The sequence below is a fragment of the Bufo gargarizans genome, chromosome 2 (assembly GCF_014858855.1).
Source record: "Bufo gargarizans isolate SCDJY-AF-19 chromosome 2, ASM1485885v1, whole genome shotgun sequence".
Lineage (NCBI taxonomy): Eukaryota > Metazoa > Chordata > Amphibia > Anura > Bufonidae > Bufo > Bufo gargarizans.
The window spans coordinates 68,071,993-68,084,638 of NC_058081.1; the positions used below are offsets into that span (position 1 = coordinate 68,071,993).

At 48.8% G+C, this 12,646-nt stretch overlaps 2 protein-coding genes across 4 annotated transcripts in view; one reads left to right on the forward strand and one right to left on the reverse strand.

Moving 5' to 3' along the window:
- Positions 1-816, forward strand: part of ADGRE5 (adhesion G protein-coupled receptor E5) — a 186,250-nt gene extending 185,434 nt beyond the window's left edge. For all 3 annotated transcript variants that reach the window (XM_044279123.1, XM_044279122.1, XM_044279124.1), the window contains one exon: positions 551-816. In XM_044279123.1, the coding sequence (XP_044135058.1) occupies positions 551-580 (30 nt within the window). In that variant the 3' untranslated portion in view covers positions 581-816. The remainder of the gene's footprint in view (positions 1-550) is intronic.
- LOC122927354 (ATP-dependent RNA helicase DDX39A) lies at positions 751-11,128 on the reverse strand. Its single transcript, XM_044279125.1, has 10 exons — positions 10,973-11,128; positions 8,326-8,541; positions 7,168-7,388; positions 6,903-7,086; positions 6,474-6,592; positions 5,829-5,960; positions 4,023-4,132; positions 2,465-2,609; positions 2,221-2,368; positions 751-929 (listed from the first exon to the last, which is right to left on the reverse strand). The coding sequence occupies exons 2-10, from the start codon at positions 8,531-8,533 to the stop codon at positions 913-915; spliced, it is 1,284 nt and encodes a 427-aa protein (XP_044135060.1). The 5' UTR covers positions 8,534-8,541; positions 10,973-11,128; the 3' UTR covers positions 751-912.
- Positions 11,129-12,646: the final 1,518 nt, after the last annotated feature.

Here is a 12,646-nt window from a genome sequence, read left to right on the forward strand (position 1 = left end):
AAGATGCGCTACCGTTTTTCTCCCATTTTTTTGTTTTCTACAGTACACCAAAAAGAAATCATTTCACTAAAACCATTAATAAATTAGGGTCTGCTCATTAAAAGGGCTAAAAAGAGGTCTGGATAACAAAACATCCGTTTGCTTTCGTTGCAAGAAAACATTAGGCCTCATTTACCAGATCTGCATGCATCGGTTTCTGCCTGGCTTATAGACAGTATCTGCCTAGGCCGGATCCAGTGAACTCTGGCAGGCTGTTCCTCTGCCGGATCAGTCAGACGCAGATATGAAACTAATCTTACTAAAAGTCATCCCCGTGCTGCAGGAAGATAAAAATCAGGGTAGAATTGGACCCTTGGTGCAGCTTTTAAATCCACAGCAGATCTGAACTTTCTGCTACCAGGTGGACGTACCCAAACCATTGCTGCCCACTGCTTACATTTGTTAGACAGCTCAGGGAAAATGTAAGCTGTGGGTAACTAGGACAGCTCTAGTTTGGATAAGTGCATTGTGTATCATGGTCACTGTACAGTAATGTTCTCATCTCTTACAGGGAAAAACAAGCAAGGATTCGGGCTTATGATGAACGGTGCTTGGCTACTCCAGGACTCCGTACCATAAAGGTCGTCCTAAAGATGCTCCCATTGTGTGTTCCCACCATTCGGCTTTCAATACATGAAATATCAATCCCCGGAGAACACCTGTATTAAAAAATCCCACAATATCACTAGGACTTCACAAACACAAGCTCCAAACCATAAAAAAAGTTTTTAATTATCCCTTCTTTACACAAAAGCCACGAATAAAAAATAAACCCTACAAGGTTGTAAAACACTTTTCCCTGGCACGGGCGGTGCAGCCAGACAAGAGAGCAAAGGAGGAGCCAGGAGAGATGCTGAAGACGGCAGGGCAGGGTTATCGACTCTGTTCAACTGCGGAGAGAATTAGAGGAGGCACGTGTCAATACTCTGCATACTTCAGGTGTAAATATTCTTACTTTCAAAAAAAATGCTTCAGCATAAGGTACATATTTATGGAGATGCAATGTATTTGTATAGCATGCTAATAAAGATGTTCTGCTTCTTATAGTTCTATAGGAACAAGTATGACTGAAGGGTCATTACTGAGCTTCGTGGCAGTATGCTCCCTCTGGTGGCAGCTGCAGGTAGCCTGAACGCCTCTCCTGACACGTCCGTTTAGTGACCACTTGCCTCCAATTCTCATTCTGCGTTTGATTGCTATTCCTCTATCATACCTATGAGAAGGTATGAATGGCCAGTAGCCCCTTATGGGCTAGAACCCTTGTCCTATTAGGGTGAATAGGATCTCACACTCCCTGCTGCCCTGGGCTTTGTGCACACAGAAGCAGGGAGATTACCATGGCAGCCAGGGCTTCGGTAGTGTCGAGGCTGCCATGGTAACAGCAATTACACTGCTGAGGCTCCGGTCAGAACTGCCACCAATAAAGAGGAAGGCATGTGACCCTGTGGCCACTGCCAACAATGAATATAACAATGGGGGATGATGGGGGGGGGGGGCCTGTAGCCACTGCATTACCAATGATACTAATACTGGGGCAGGGGGGAGGCTGTGGAAAGGGCGCACTGCGCCGCCAATGAATGTAATTAACACATTAATTCAAGTATAGGAGGCAGCAGGTGCCGTTATGACCTGTTATTGAGGCCGGGTATGTTATACCACCGCCTACACTTAAATTGTGTTTTACATTCATTGGTGGCCAGTGTCTCCCCATTGGTGGCAGCAGCGACCATGTCACTGAAGAGTGAGGGAGGAACTCCCTCCTTCTCCACTGTGCTGGTGAAGAGAACATGGAGCGCTCCGAGAACAGCGGGTGCAATGTTCTCTAACCGATACTAGGCTGCGCAGGCTAGTATTGTTAAATTGTAAGACCCGGTATTGTACTGATCCGGGTCTAAAAGTATCGGTTGGGTATCGATACCTGGTGCAACTCTTACTGAATGGGGACATACCCACAACTGGTAATGCCCAGACCTACAGACTGCTGACAATTCATTCTTAATTTCTCATAGGAAGTCATAACTAGATGCTATTCCCAAACAGGCTGCGTCTAGTGAGGCGAGGTGTCGGGTCAGGAGTGGCCTGGTGTCGGAAGAAAGGCCCAAGAGGGGTTAAGCGCCTAATCTAGAGCTCTGGACCTTTTGTTCTGGGCATCATGGGGAAATGCAGCTGTCAAATACTCACTGTAAGTGGATATGTCTATCTCATCGGGCAACTCTCCCACATTGACTTCAAATCTGTCTTGGACATCATTCAGAATTTTGGCATCTTCCTCGTCAGACACAAACGTCACAGCCAGACCTTTAGTGCCAAAGCGCCCTGCACGGGCCACCTAGACCGGAGAGGAGAAAATGTATTAGACATGGTGACCACTGAAATACACAAAGCTATACCACATCAGTACAAAGATCATGGTCGGTGATTATACCCTGTGCAAGTAGGTGTCAGAGTCCTCCGGCATGTCATAATTGAAGACTATGTTAACTCTTTCAATGTCCATACCACGTCCAAAGAGGTTAGTAGCCACCAGGATTCTTCTCTGGAAATCCTTAAACTGTTGGTATCGGGACAGCCTAAGGAACAGAACAGATCTCATTTAAGACAAGGTCAGGGACAAGTGTACAACCCCTATTCCAAAAAAGGTGGGATGCAATGATCTGCAAATCTGAGACCCACACATTTTATTCCCCGTAGATCACAGAACACATCAGATATGGAAAGTGACACGTTTTACCACTGTACTGGAGAACAGTTAAAGGGGTGGGCCCATCTGGGACATTAAAGGAACGTTGTTACGATACACCATCAATAAGTCTGGGACCCACATGCGTGCCGTGCTTTGCACTGAACGCTATAGGAGCTCCAAAAATAGCCTAGTGAGCAGACTATTTTCAGCAAACAGGGGTCAGTGTGCATGCATGTGCAGCTGCTCAGCTCACTTTTGAGGCCGCATTCTAGAGATGGAATATCCCTAGGATGTGGGACCCATTTCTATTAAGCATGCCGATTGTTTCCAGTGAGAAGCAACAGAACTGCAAGTGCAACACACTGCATTTAAATCTATGGAAACCTAGTGTGTTGTCTGGGGCAGTGCAGTATACAGCCCCAACAGACGGCAAAGGATTTTGGTCTCAGTGGGGTCTTATAGATACATTTAATGCAGACACTGAGCTTTCTTCCAGTGTATACATCAAACTTGGGGCTTACACAGGGGTTGTCCGGGTTCAGAGCTGAACCCGGACATACCCTTATTTTCAACCAGGCAGCAGCCCTGATGTTGGCATCGGAGCATCTCATGCTCTGATGCACTCCCTTGCCCTGTGCTAGATCGCGCAGGGGAACGGGCTCTTGTTTACAGTAACACACTGCCGGGCGGAGGCTTCCACCCGGCAGTGTGTTCGAGGACATCACTGGCTCAGATGGACGGGCTTTAGCGCTGCCCTAGCAGTTTTACTGGCTTCCTGGCAGCCCCATTGAGAGCCCAGTTTGTCACCAGCACTCTTGAAAATGCCTTTGCCATGTGCGATTTAGCGCAGGGCAAAGGAGAGCATCGGAGCATGAACTGCTCAGATGCTCAAGTCAGGGGGGCTGCCTGGGTGAAAATGGAGGGATGTCCGGGTTCAGCTCTGAACCTGGACAACCCCTTTTAAGTGCTATTTAAGCACTGTATGTACAGAAATAACTTAGTAAGGCTATGCCCAGAGTGCACACGCCCACTTGGGGTACATTAACACGGCAGTGTAGTTTGCCTGGTTTGCTACGTTTCCGCATCGGTTCATTGTGGATGTGCCCCAGATCCACACGTGCTATACATGCACTCAGCACAAACTGAATTGCTGCACCTTTTAAAAAACCCACACCACAGGTCGATTTTGAAGATGTCTACCAAGCTGATACTGTATTACGCTGTGGCGTTTCCATACGAAAATCCACCACGGTGTGCATATATCCTAAATCTGCAAACAATTCACAACGCAAGAACTCACCTCTCCTCTTGCATCATTCCCCTGTGAATAGCTATAGCAGGGAAGTTCTGCTCCACCAGGAGTTGTGCCAGTGCCACACATCTCTGCACAGATTTTACAAAGATCACTACCTACAAAAGATATACATGTAAGGGAAAAAAAAAAAAAGTCAGTAAGGTAATTCCAGTTACTCCATCTGATATCTTGTCGCTGACAACTCACACCCATCATGCCACATGACGCATTTCATATGCTCTTTACCCTAGGGCAGGGATGCTCAACCTGTGGCCCCTCAGCTGTTGCCAAACTACAATTCCCAGCATGCCTGCACAGCCTAGAGCAGTTATGGGTAACCTTGGCACTCCAGCTGTGGTGAAACCACGACTCCCAGCATGCTTCATCTATTTCTATAGAGTTCTGGGAGAAGCCAAGCAAGGGGGCATCTTGGGAGTTGTAGTTTTACCACAGCTGGAGTGCCAAGGTTAGCCATCACTGGCCTAGAGCTATTAGGGCATGCTGGGAGTTGTAGTTTTGCTACAGCTGGAAGGCAGCAGGGTGAGCATCCCTGCCCTAGGAGAAATGGTCACCCATCCCTCTGCACAGTAAAAGAATAACCAGAGTGTGGGAAGGGAAGTGACAACTACTCCAAGCAGCAGGTTAAAGCCTCACAGGTTGTCACACCACCAACAACTAATGTACCACTTAGGGGTGGGCGATATAGGCGATATGCGATATGAATTTGGGCCACGATATGGATTTTCGCCATATCGCCGGACCACGATATGATCGCGCGCACCATGTTCTGAGCCGGCCGGCACAGCGGAGGGAGGAGGGAGTCCCTCCCTCCCCACTGTGCGCGGCTGCCGCTGAACACCAATGAGGACCGAGGAGGAGGAGGGGAGGGACTGTGGCCACTGCACTACCAATGAATGTGCCGGCCATATCCCTCAGGGTCCCCCTCCCCCCCCCCCCATCATTGGTGGCAGTTTGCAGTTCCGATCGGAGCCCCAGCAGTGTAATGCTGGGGCTCCGATCGGTTACCATGGCAGCCAGGAGTCACGCTGCTGAAGTCCTGGCTGCCATGGTATGTTAGTGAGCAGAGAGCAGCGCATTATACTCACGTGCGCTGTGGCCGCCGGTCGCTCCTTCTCATAGGTCTGTGCGGCGCATTGCTAATGCTGTAAGCATTAGCTATCCGCCGCACAGACAGAAGAAGGAGCGACCGCCGGCCACAGCGCACGTGAGTATAATGCGCTGCTCTCTGCTCACTAACATACCATGGCAGCCAGGACTTCAGCAGCGTGACTCCTGGCTGCCATGGTAACCGATCGGAGACCCAGCATTACACTGCTGGGGCTCCGATCGGAATTGCAAACTGCCACCAATGGGGGGGGGGGGGGGGGCCCTGTGGCCACTGCCACCAATGATTAATACTGGCGAGGGAGGGAGGGGGGGGTTTGCGTTACCAGAGGGGGCAGATCAGAGGATGGGGAAGGGGGGCAGATCAGAGGCTGGGGAAGGGGGGCAGATCAGAGGCTGCCGCCATGGTCAGCTCCCTGCTGTTGTGTGCACTATGCACAGGGAGAGTGTAAAGTCCTATTCACCCTAATAGAGCTCTATTAGGGTGAATATGACAAGGGTTCTAGCCCTTAAGGAGGCCAATAGTTAATAAATAAAAAGTAAAAAATAAATAAAATTTAAACACCCCCCCCCCAATATAGAAAACAATATCGCAATATATATCGCACATGCTTAAAATTATATCGCAATATAGATTTTAGGCCATATCGCCCACCCCTAGTACCACTGCAGCCCTTCTATACTAACCTGGTTGAACTCCAGCACATCCAGCAGGTCAAACAATTTGCGGTTCTTTTCACTGTCCTTCAATTTGACATAATACTGCTGCAGGCCATGGAGCGTCAGCTTGGTTTCATCATCTACAAACACCTCCATAGGCTGGAGGGAAGGAGAAAGAAAAAAGAAAAGTCAAACACAGAGCAAGTGAATCTCTTCAAATAATTCCCTTCAGCAGTCATAACCTTACTAATCACTTCTAATATGTTAAAGCTGAAGTTTCCCCCAAGAATAAGCACTAAACTCTAACCCTGGGTGTACTGACAAATCCCAGAATAACCCCCTGCACACCAAGTCAGTGGGGGATGCTGGGAAATTTCAGGCTGTAACTGAGGAAAAGTAATTCAGATCACATGTTAAGGGGTTGTACGTACAAAACATGGCCGATTTCTTCCAAAAACAGCGCTGTGCATGTCCACAATGGGTGTGTGGTACTGCAGCTCAGCTCTGTTCACTTCAAGGAGGTCAGAGACGAAATACCAGACATCCTCTAGACATGTGCGGCTCTGTACAGCCCTTTTAAATAACTACTGACATTCCATAACTCAGAAAATGGGCTACACGCCCAAAAAGCTAGGGTGCCCCAGAAGAGCAGTCTAACCATTGGCGACTTACATCTTGCATGAACTTCCTGCAGACCGGACGAATCTCCTTGCTCAGTGTGGCACTGAACATCATGCACTGCTTCTCGTGAGGGGTGAGACGGAAGATCTCCTGAACATCTCTACGCATATCTGAGGGAAGAACATATTGACAACTTACTCCACAAAAAGTGATCCCACTGTGGAAAGCTCACACCCTGCCACCTTTATCCTAGAGTGGAACCCCCAATGATCATCTGTAATCTGATGAGGACTCCAGAAGCACCACCAAATGGAAGTATTCATTTTTACAATAAGCAAGTTACGGACATGGTGGGTCCTCCAGAGCGAGAGACTGGCTAGTGGGGACCCTAAACAACGACCCCAGACACTATTAACATAGGGTTTTCCCAACTAATGGATCTAGAAAACCCCTTTCCATATACACTGCTCACAGTCTTACCCAGCTGCTCCAGCATCTTGTCACATTCATCCAGGACAAAGTGCTTGACGTTCTTCAAACTGAGCGTCTTCTGTCTAACAAGAGCCAAGATACGACCTGGCGTTCCAACCACGATGTGAGGGCAACTTTTGCGTATTGTCTCTTCATCCTTCTTTATAGCAAGCCCCCCGAAGAATACAGCAACCTGGAACCGTAACACCAACGTAAATACATGACACTAGGGCATAAGCCACATACTACCAAAGGAGAACCGTAGGTCGCTTGCCTTCACTGTTGGCATGTACTTCGAGAATCTCTCGTACTCCTTGCTGATCTGGAACGCAAGCTCACGCGTGTGGCACATCACCAGGACAGAGACTTGTCCTTCGACCGCCTCAATCTGCTGAAGAGTGGCCAGGACGAACACCGCGGTCTTCCCCATACCAGATTTGGCTTGGCAGAGGATGTCCATGCCAAGAATGGCCTGAGGAATACATTCGTGTTGAACTGCAAATCAGAAAAGAAAGTCAATGTGAGGTTAGATATATGCTGCCCAAAAACAATGCTTACTGGCCATCACCCTCATCTTCTATTAACCCTTTGGAATTATCCAAATCTGTAAACTCCCTCCCCTACAATGCGTACTTGTTTAATAAATGACCCCCTTAGTTCCTGGTTCTGTGTCTTGAAGGGGAAAGTTGTGACATCAGGAAGTAAGGTGCAGGAACTTTCCTTCATGTTAGCGTCCTTCTTGCCAAAGGGAATGTGCCTTCTGTCACATTTGGGGATGGCTTTTATTCCAGTAAGGCCGAATGCACAGCCTATGGCACCAATGGCACCATGCGCTCCTGCTCTCAGCAGGAATCCAGCCCATGTTACCACGGACCGCTCACGGCCGTGTGCATTCGGCCTAAAGCCATGAGAAGATGAGCAGTCACATGTCTAATAGCTCTCTGCCTCTACCCAGGAGATTGGTAACCCCCCTGACTCCGAATCACAGATGTCGGCATCTTCAGCACTCGGGCGCTCAACCGATCAAACCTCAGTTAAATAATTGACATATCAGAAGTTTAGTGACCCTTTAATGTCACATACAGTCTACGGACTGTATGCGAGTGCAATACCAGACGCAGCCCATGAACAAGGGTGAAGACGTTTCTCGTTTCCAATCCTGAGCTGCAGACTGGGCAGGAGGGTGCACCTAGCGGTAAAGGCTGTACATATTCACACCCTTTATAATAACGCCACAGGAGTCACGAGCTTCACTACCCCCAGTCAGTGACGGACAGCCTCCCATGTAACATTGTGGATACAGAGCAGGTCGTCAATCACTAACGGGCTGGAAAAGTCTACAGACAAACCCTCCTTTCCGGCTTGGAGAAGCGGACTCCCCACGTAGGGCCAGCCACTAGCTTGGAATACATATGTATCTCAATGTACCTACCTTCAGACGGGTGCTCAAAGCCACAGTCCACAATGGCTCGCAGCAGTTCAGGCTTCAACAAGAAGTCTCTGAAGCCAGAGCTATGGATGGACACATAGGAGCCTTTAACTTCCTTCTGGCCGGCTGGAGCGGGGGTCTCGGTGGGGGCCTGGGGCTCATCGTCTTCCTCATAGTCCAACAACTCGTTTTCAACATCCTGTTCTGTCATGGTGCTGTCTGGAAGAAAAGTCCTGGGTTACTGACCCACCGATACAGAGTGGGAGAGAGGGGCATCACCATCTTACACCGCTGGACTAGGCAATCACTTTAAGACCAGTAGGGGTCCGGCCTCTGGGTGCCCCCAGCAATCCTGAGAATGAATGGGCCATGGCAATACTGTATTGCTGCATTTAATGAGCAGGCTTTCCCTGCACAGACCGGGAGAGTCGCGGGGCAGAGATTATAATAGGCTGCAGCACTGCACCCGAATAAGGTAGTGGCGGGAAGGACCGGAGCGTGATGCAGGGGAAAGCGGGGGCACGCATGGATTATTTTAGCACATGGACTGGGGCTGCCCGGGTTCCCATCTAGCTCTCGCAAAGTTGCCATTTTACATGTCCAAGCAGCTCACATGTCAGATCCCAACATGTTTGTGATTAGTTAAAGTGGTTGTCAGGTCTTGGAGCCAACAACCCCTATTATGCAGACCTGTGCGCCTGAACGTCCAAAAATCTGACTCGTCTGCCTGTGGCCAGGGAAGTGACCGCAGCAGCCAATCACAGGCCTTACAGCAGATCCCAGCATTGCCACAGGCAGGCGAGTCTGTTTCTTCTTTTACCGCATATCCACGGGTGGTCACGCATGCCCACTACTGCTCCACTCACGGGTGATGCCCAGTAACCCCATAGAGAACAGACGAGAAATACGCATGCAGACACCATTCACAATCCTGGAGAACGGGCGCTCGGGAACACCCCCCCCCCCCCCAGCCATTGTGGGATCCAAACAGTTAGGCCCCACGGCCCAACATTCCAAGTGGGATAACCTTTTGAAGTTAGGTACAATACTACAGAGTAGAATGTATGGGCTTCTAAGAGGAGGAGGTCATGTGACGGAGATACGCGGCACTGAAAGGTTGCATTTAGAGTCCATTCACACGTCGGAAAAAAAACGGTCCGCAATTTTGCGGAACGGGTGGGAACTGATTCATTTTCAACGGAGCCGCAAAACGATGCGGACAGCACACAGTGTGCTGCCCGCATCCGCACTCTATTATAGAGTCGGCCATGGTCGGTCCCCAAAATGCGGAACGCACATGGCCGGCCGCAATTTGTGAACCGCAAAACTGTTGCTGACGTGTGAATGGACCCTTACGCTACTTTTACACCTGCGCTTTTTCCGTCCGGTTTAGAGATCACCATGGGATCTCAAAACCAGTCACAGCCACACGCTTCCGTATGAATAATACAACGGCTGCCTCCGTTCTGAGTGGATGGAAAATGAAACCAGATCCGGCACTAAAACCATTGGAAGCCCGTAGACGCCAGACCCGGCACCACTGACTTGCATGGTTTTTAGTGCCGGCTTCTCCAGTTTCACACGCCGCTTGCCGCGGTTGTGTCTGGCGTGGGAACGCAACAAAACGGAATTCATTCTGGCGACTCAATGCTGGTTTGTTCAGTTTTGTCCCCATTGACAATGAACGAGGACAAAACCAAAGCGTTTTCCTCCAGTTTGGAGACTCTGTGCCAGATCTCAAAACCGGAAAGGAAAACGCAGATGTGAAAGTAGCGCATGCTAAGTGTCCCATTTCCTGGGAGGTAGGGATATCTTCTAGATATGGCCACACATGAATTAGGTTTAGGGCTCATGCACACAAACGTGTATTCTTTCCGTGTCAATTCCATTTTTTTTTTGGGCGGACCGTATACGGAACCATGTCCTATTATGGTCCGCATTTCGGACAACGATAGGACTGTTCTATTAGGGGGCCGCCTGTTCTGTTCCACAAAATACAGAATGCACACAGGCGTCATCCGTATTGTTTGTGGATCGCAAAATCCATACAGTCGTGTGCATGAGGCCTTAAAGTGAGGAGGGGGGTGGTATCTCCCAGAACCATTCGGGGGCGCTCTAGAGCCTCCAGGAAGCCCATACATTCTGGGCACAACCAATTAGACTTGTGGTTTGGGGGGGGGGGGTCTTAACACCTGATAACAGGAAACAACAGATGAATTTGACCAGCAAAAGGAGAACACAAAGGAAGATTCCCCTTCAGATAACCTTTAGTTTCCAGTTCATATCAATAAAGTTTTTTGAAAGGAACAAAGCTCTGAAAATTAATTTTACAGAAGGTACGAGCACGCGCTCCATTCAATAAACTTTATCAATACGAAACCGTTTAAACATTTATGTACAGGCAAATGAAGACGAGCCGCTCCGTCTAGTAGGCCTCCCCGAGTCTAATGCGCGCACACGGCCTCTCGTCACGTACACCCGGGGCCCACCCGCCATACGCAGCGTCGCCCGCCAGTTCGGCCGGACATCCTGTACACGCAGCCCCGGCCACCGCTTCCACATACGCCAGCTTACCAGCCCCGGACCTCCGTCCTCCCCGCTACTGTCCTTACCATCGCCCGGCCTACGGGAACCCACCGAGCTCTCTTACCTTTGCTCTCTGCCGGCTACACCTCCACGTGTGCTAGGAGCTGACCCCGCTGCTTAGCCTAGAAGAGAGTAGGCCTGATTAAACCCCTCCCACTTGTTATGATTGGCTGATTCCGACTGACGTCAAAGCATCCCTGCGTGGTTATAGGCCGTAATACTGCACATTATGGGCGCGGCGTCAAACGGAACAAGGAAGACGCAGGGCTTTGTTAAGACGAACTCGACAGTTCATTGGTCACGTTCGTAGGCGGGGCTACTGGAGGAACCAATAGTAGTAAAATGTCGGAGGTGACGTTATTACTTTAAAAAAAAAAAAATGCAGCTTTATTAATAGTTATGAAATGAACAAAACAATGGAAAAGTCTTCCATTAGTACGGTTGTCTGGGGGCCTTTTCACGCCTGGATAATGTGCGCATTGTTGTACTCTATTATTGCATGCTGTCTATTTAGGGCTCATGCACATGACCGTATGTATTTTGCGATGCGCAAAAAAAAAAAAAAAAAGGATGACGTCTGTGTTGCATCCGTTTTTTTTTGTTTTTTTTTGCGGATCCATTGTAGCAAAACGGGCGAGAATAGGACATGTTCTATTTTTTGCGGAACGGACATGCGGACACGGAATCATTTCCGAGCTTTTCAAGCCCCATTGAAATGAATGGTTCAATATACTGACCTGTAAAAAACGGAACGGAAACGGAAGAAAAATACATTCGTGTGCATGAGCCCTTACATTCGCCTGCCCCGATCATACTGGTTAGTGACCAGCAAAGAGATCAGGGATCTTCACTATTCGTGCTTCCATAAAAATCATCGTACAGAAGGCATGATGGGGGTTATCCTAAAATCCCCTGTCCACAAGATGGGCAGAGGTGTCTGGTCAGGACCACCACCGAACATGAGTATGGCGGCCATCGCTGCTGTGGCCATTGTTTGACGTGCATATGGACGGCACATTACACAGTAGCGGACCCCGAGCACCACGTCAGCACCATACCAAGACCCCTGACCATGGGTTCTCAAATTTCCTAAAAAAAAAAAAAACATTAAATAATTTATTTTACAAAGTCCAATAATCCATTACATTTGATAATCTGGAACCTAGGATGAAAGAGATTTTACTGTAGTTAAAGGGGTTGTACCATGATTAAACCCTGTCCACAGGAGAGGAGATAACTAGTTGATTCCGAAAAATGAGGGTCCCACCCCCCCACCCCTATCCTGATGGGGCCGTAGGTCAAGCATGTGCCCTGCCACTCCATTCTCTGTGCGGCTGCCTGAGAGGTCGGATCTCCACCAATCATTTAGTTGTCCGCTTTCCTGTGGAAAAGGGAAAACCTTACAACAGTCCCTTTAAATCTCATTTTTGTGTGACCTTTTGTAGTCATTGTTGAAGTCTTGTTGCCCCCAATTTGCATTAGAACTGCAGGGTGTTTCCCACTTTGGCAGGAGGGAGGGGTGCTTACTTATGGTAACTGTGCATTTGGTTATTTATGTAGAAAGTTAGAAACCAGTTCCCATTATACTGGATCCAGTGTCCTTACAGGCAAATGGCAAACAATAAGGCTACTTTCACACTTGTGTTTTTTCTTTTCCGGCATAGAGTTCCGTCCTAGCGGCTCTACACCGGAAAATAACTGATCAGTTTTATCCCCATGCATTCTGAATGGAGAGCAA

Excerpts from the sequence above, each read along its gene's own strand:
- LOC122927354 (XM_044279125.1), bottom strand. The coding sequence starts at position 8,533 with ATGACAGAACAGGATGTTGAAAACGAGTTGTTGGACTATGAGGAAGAC. Across the intron at positions 4,133-5,828 it reads ATGTGCTGGAGTTCAACCAG|GTAGTGATCTTTGTAAAATC; the intron begins GTTAGTATAGAA and ends TATCTTTTGTAG. Across the intron at positions 2,610-4,022 it reads GGAATGATGCAAGAGGAGAG|GCTGTCCCGATACCAACAGT; the intron begins GTGAGTTCTTGC and ends TCTGTTCCTTAG.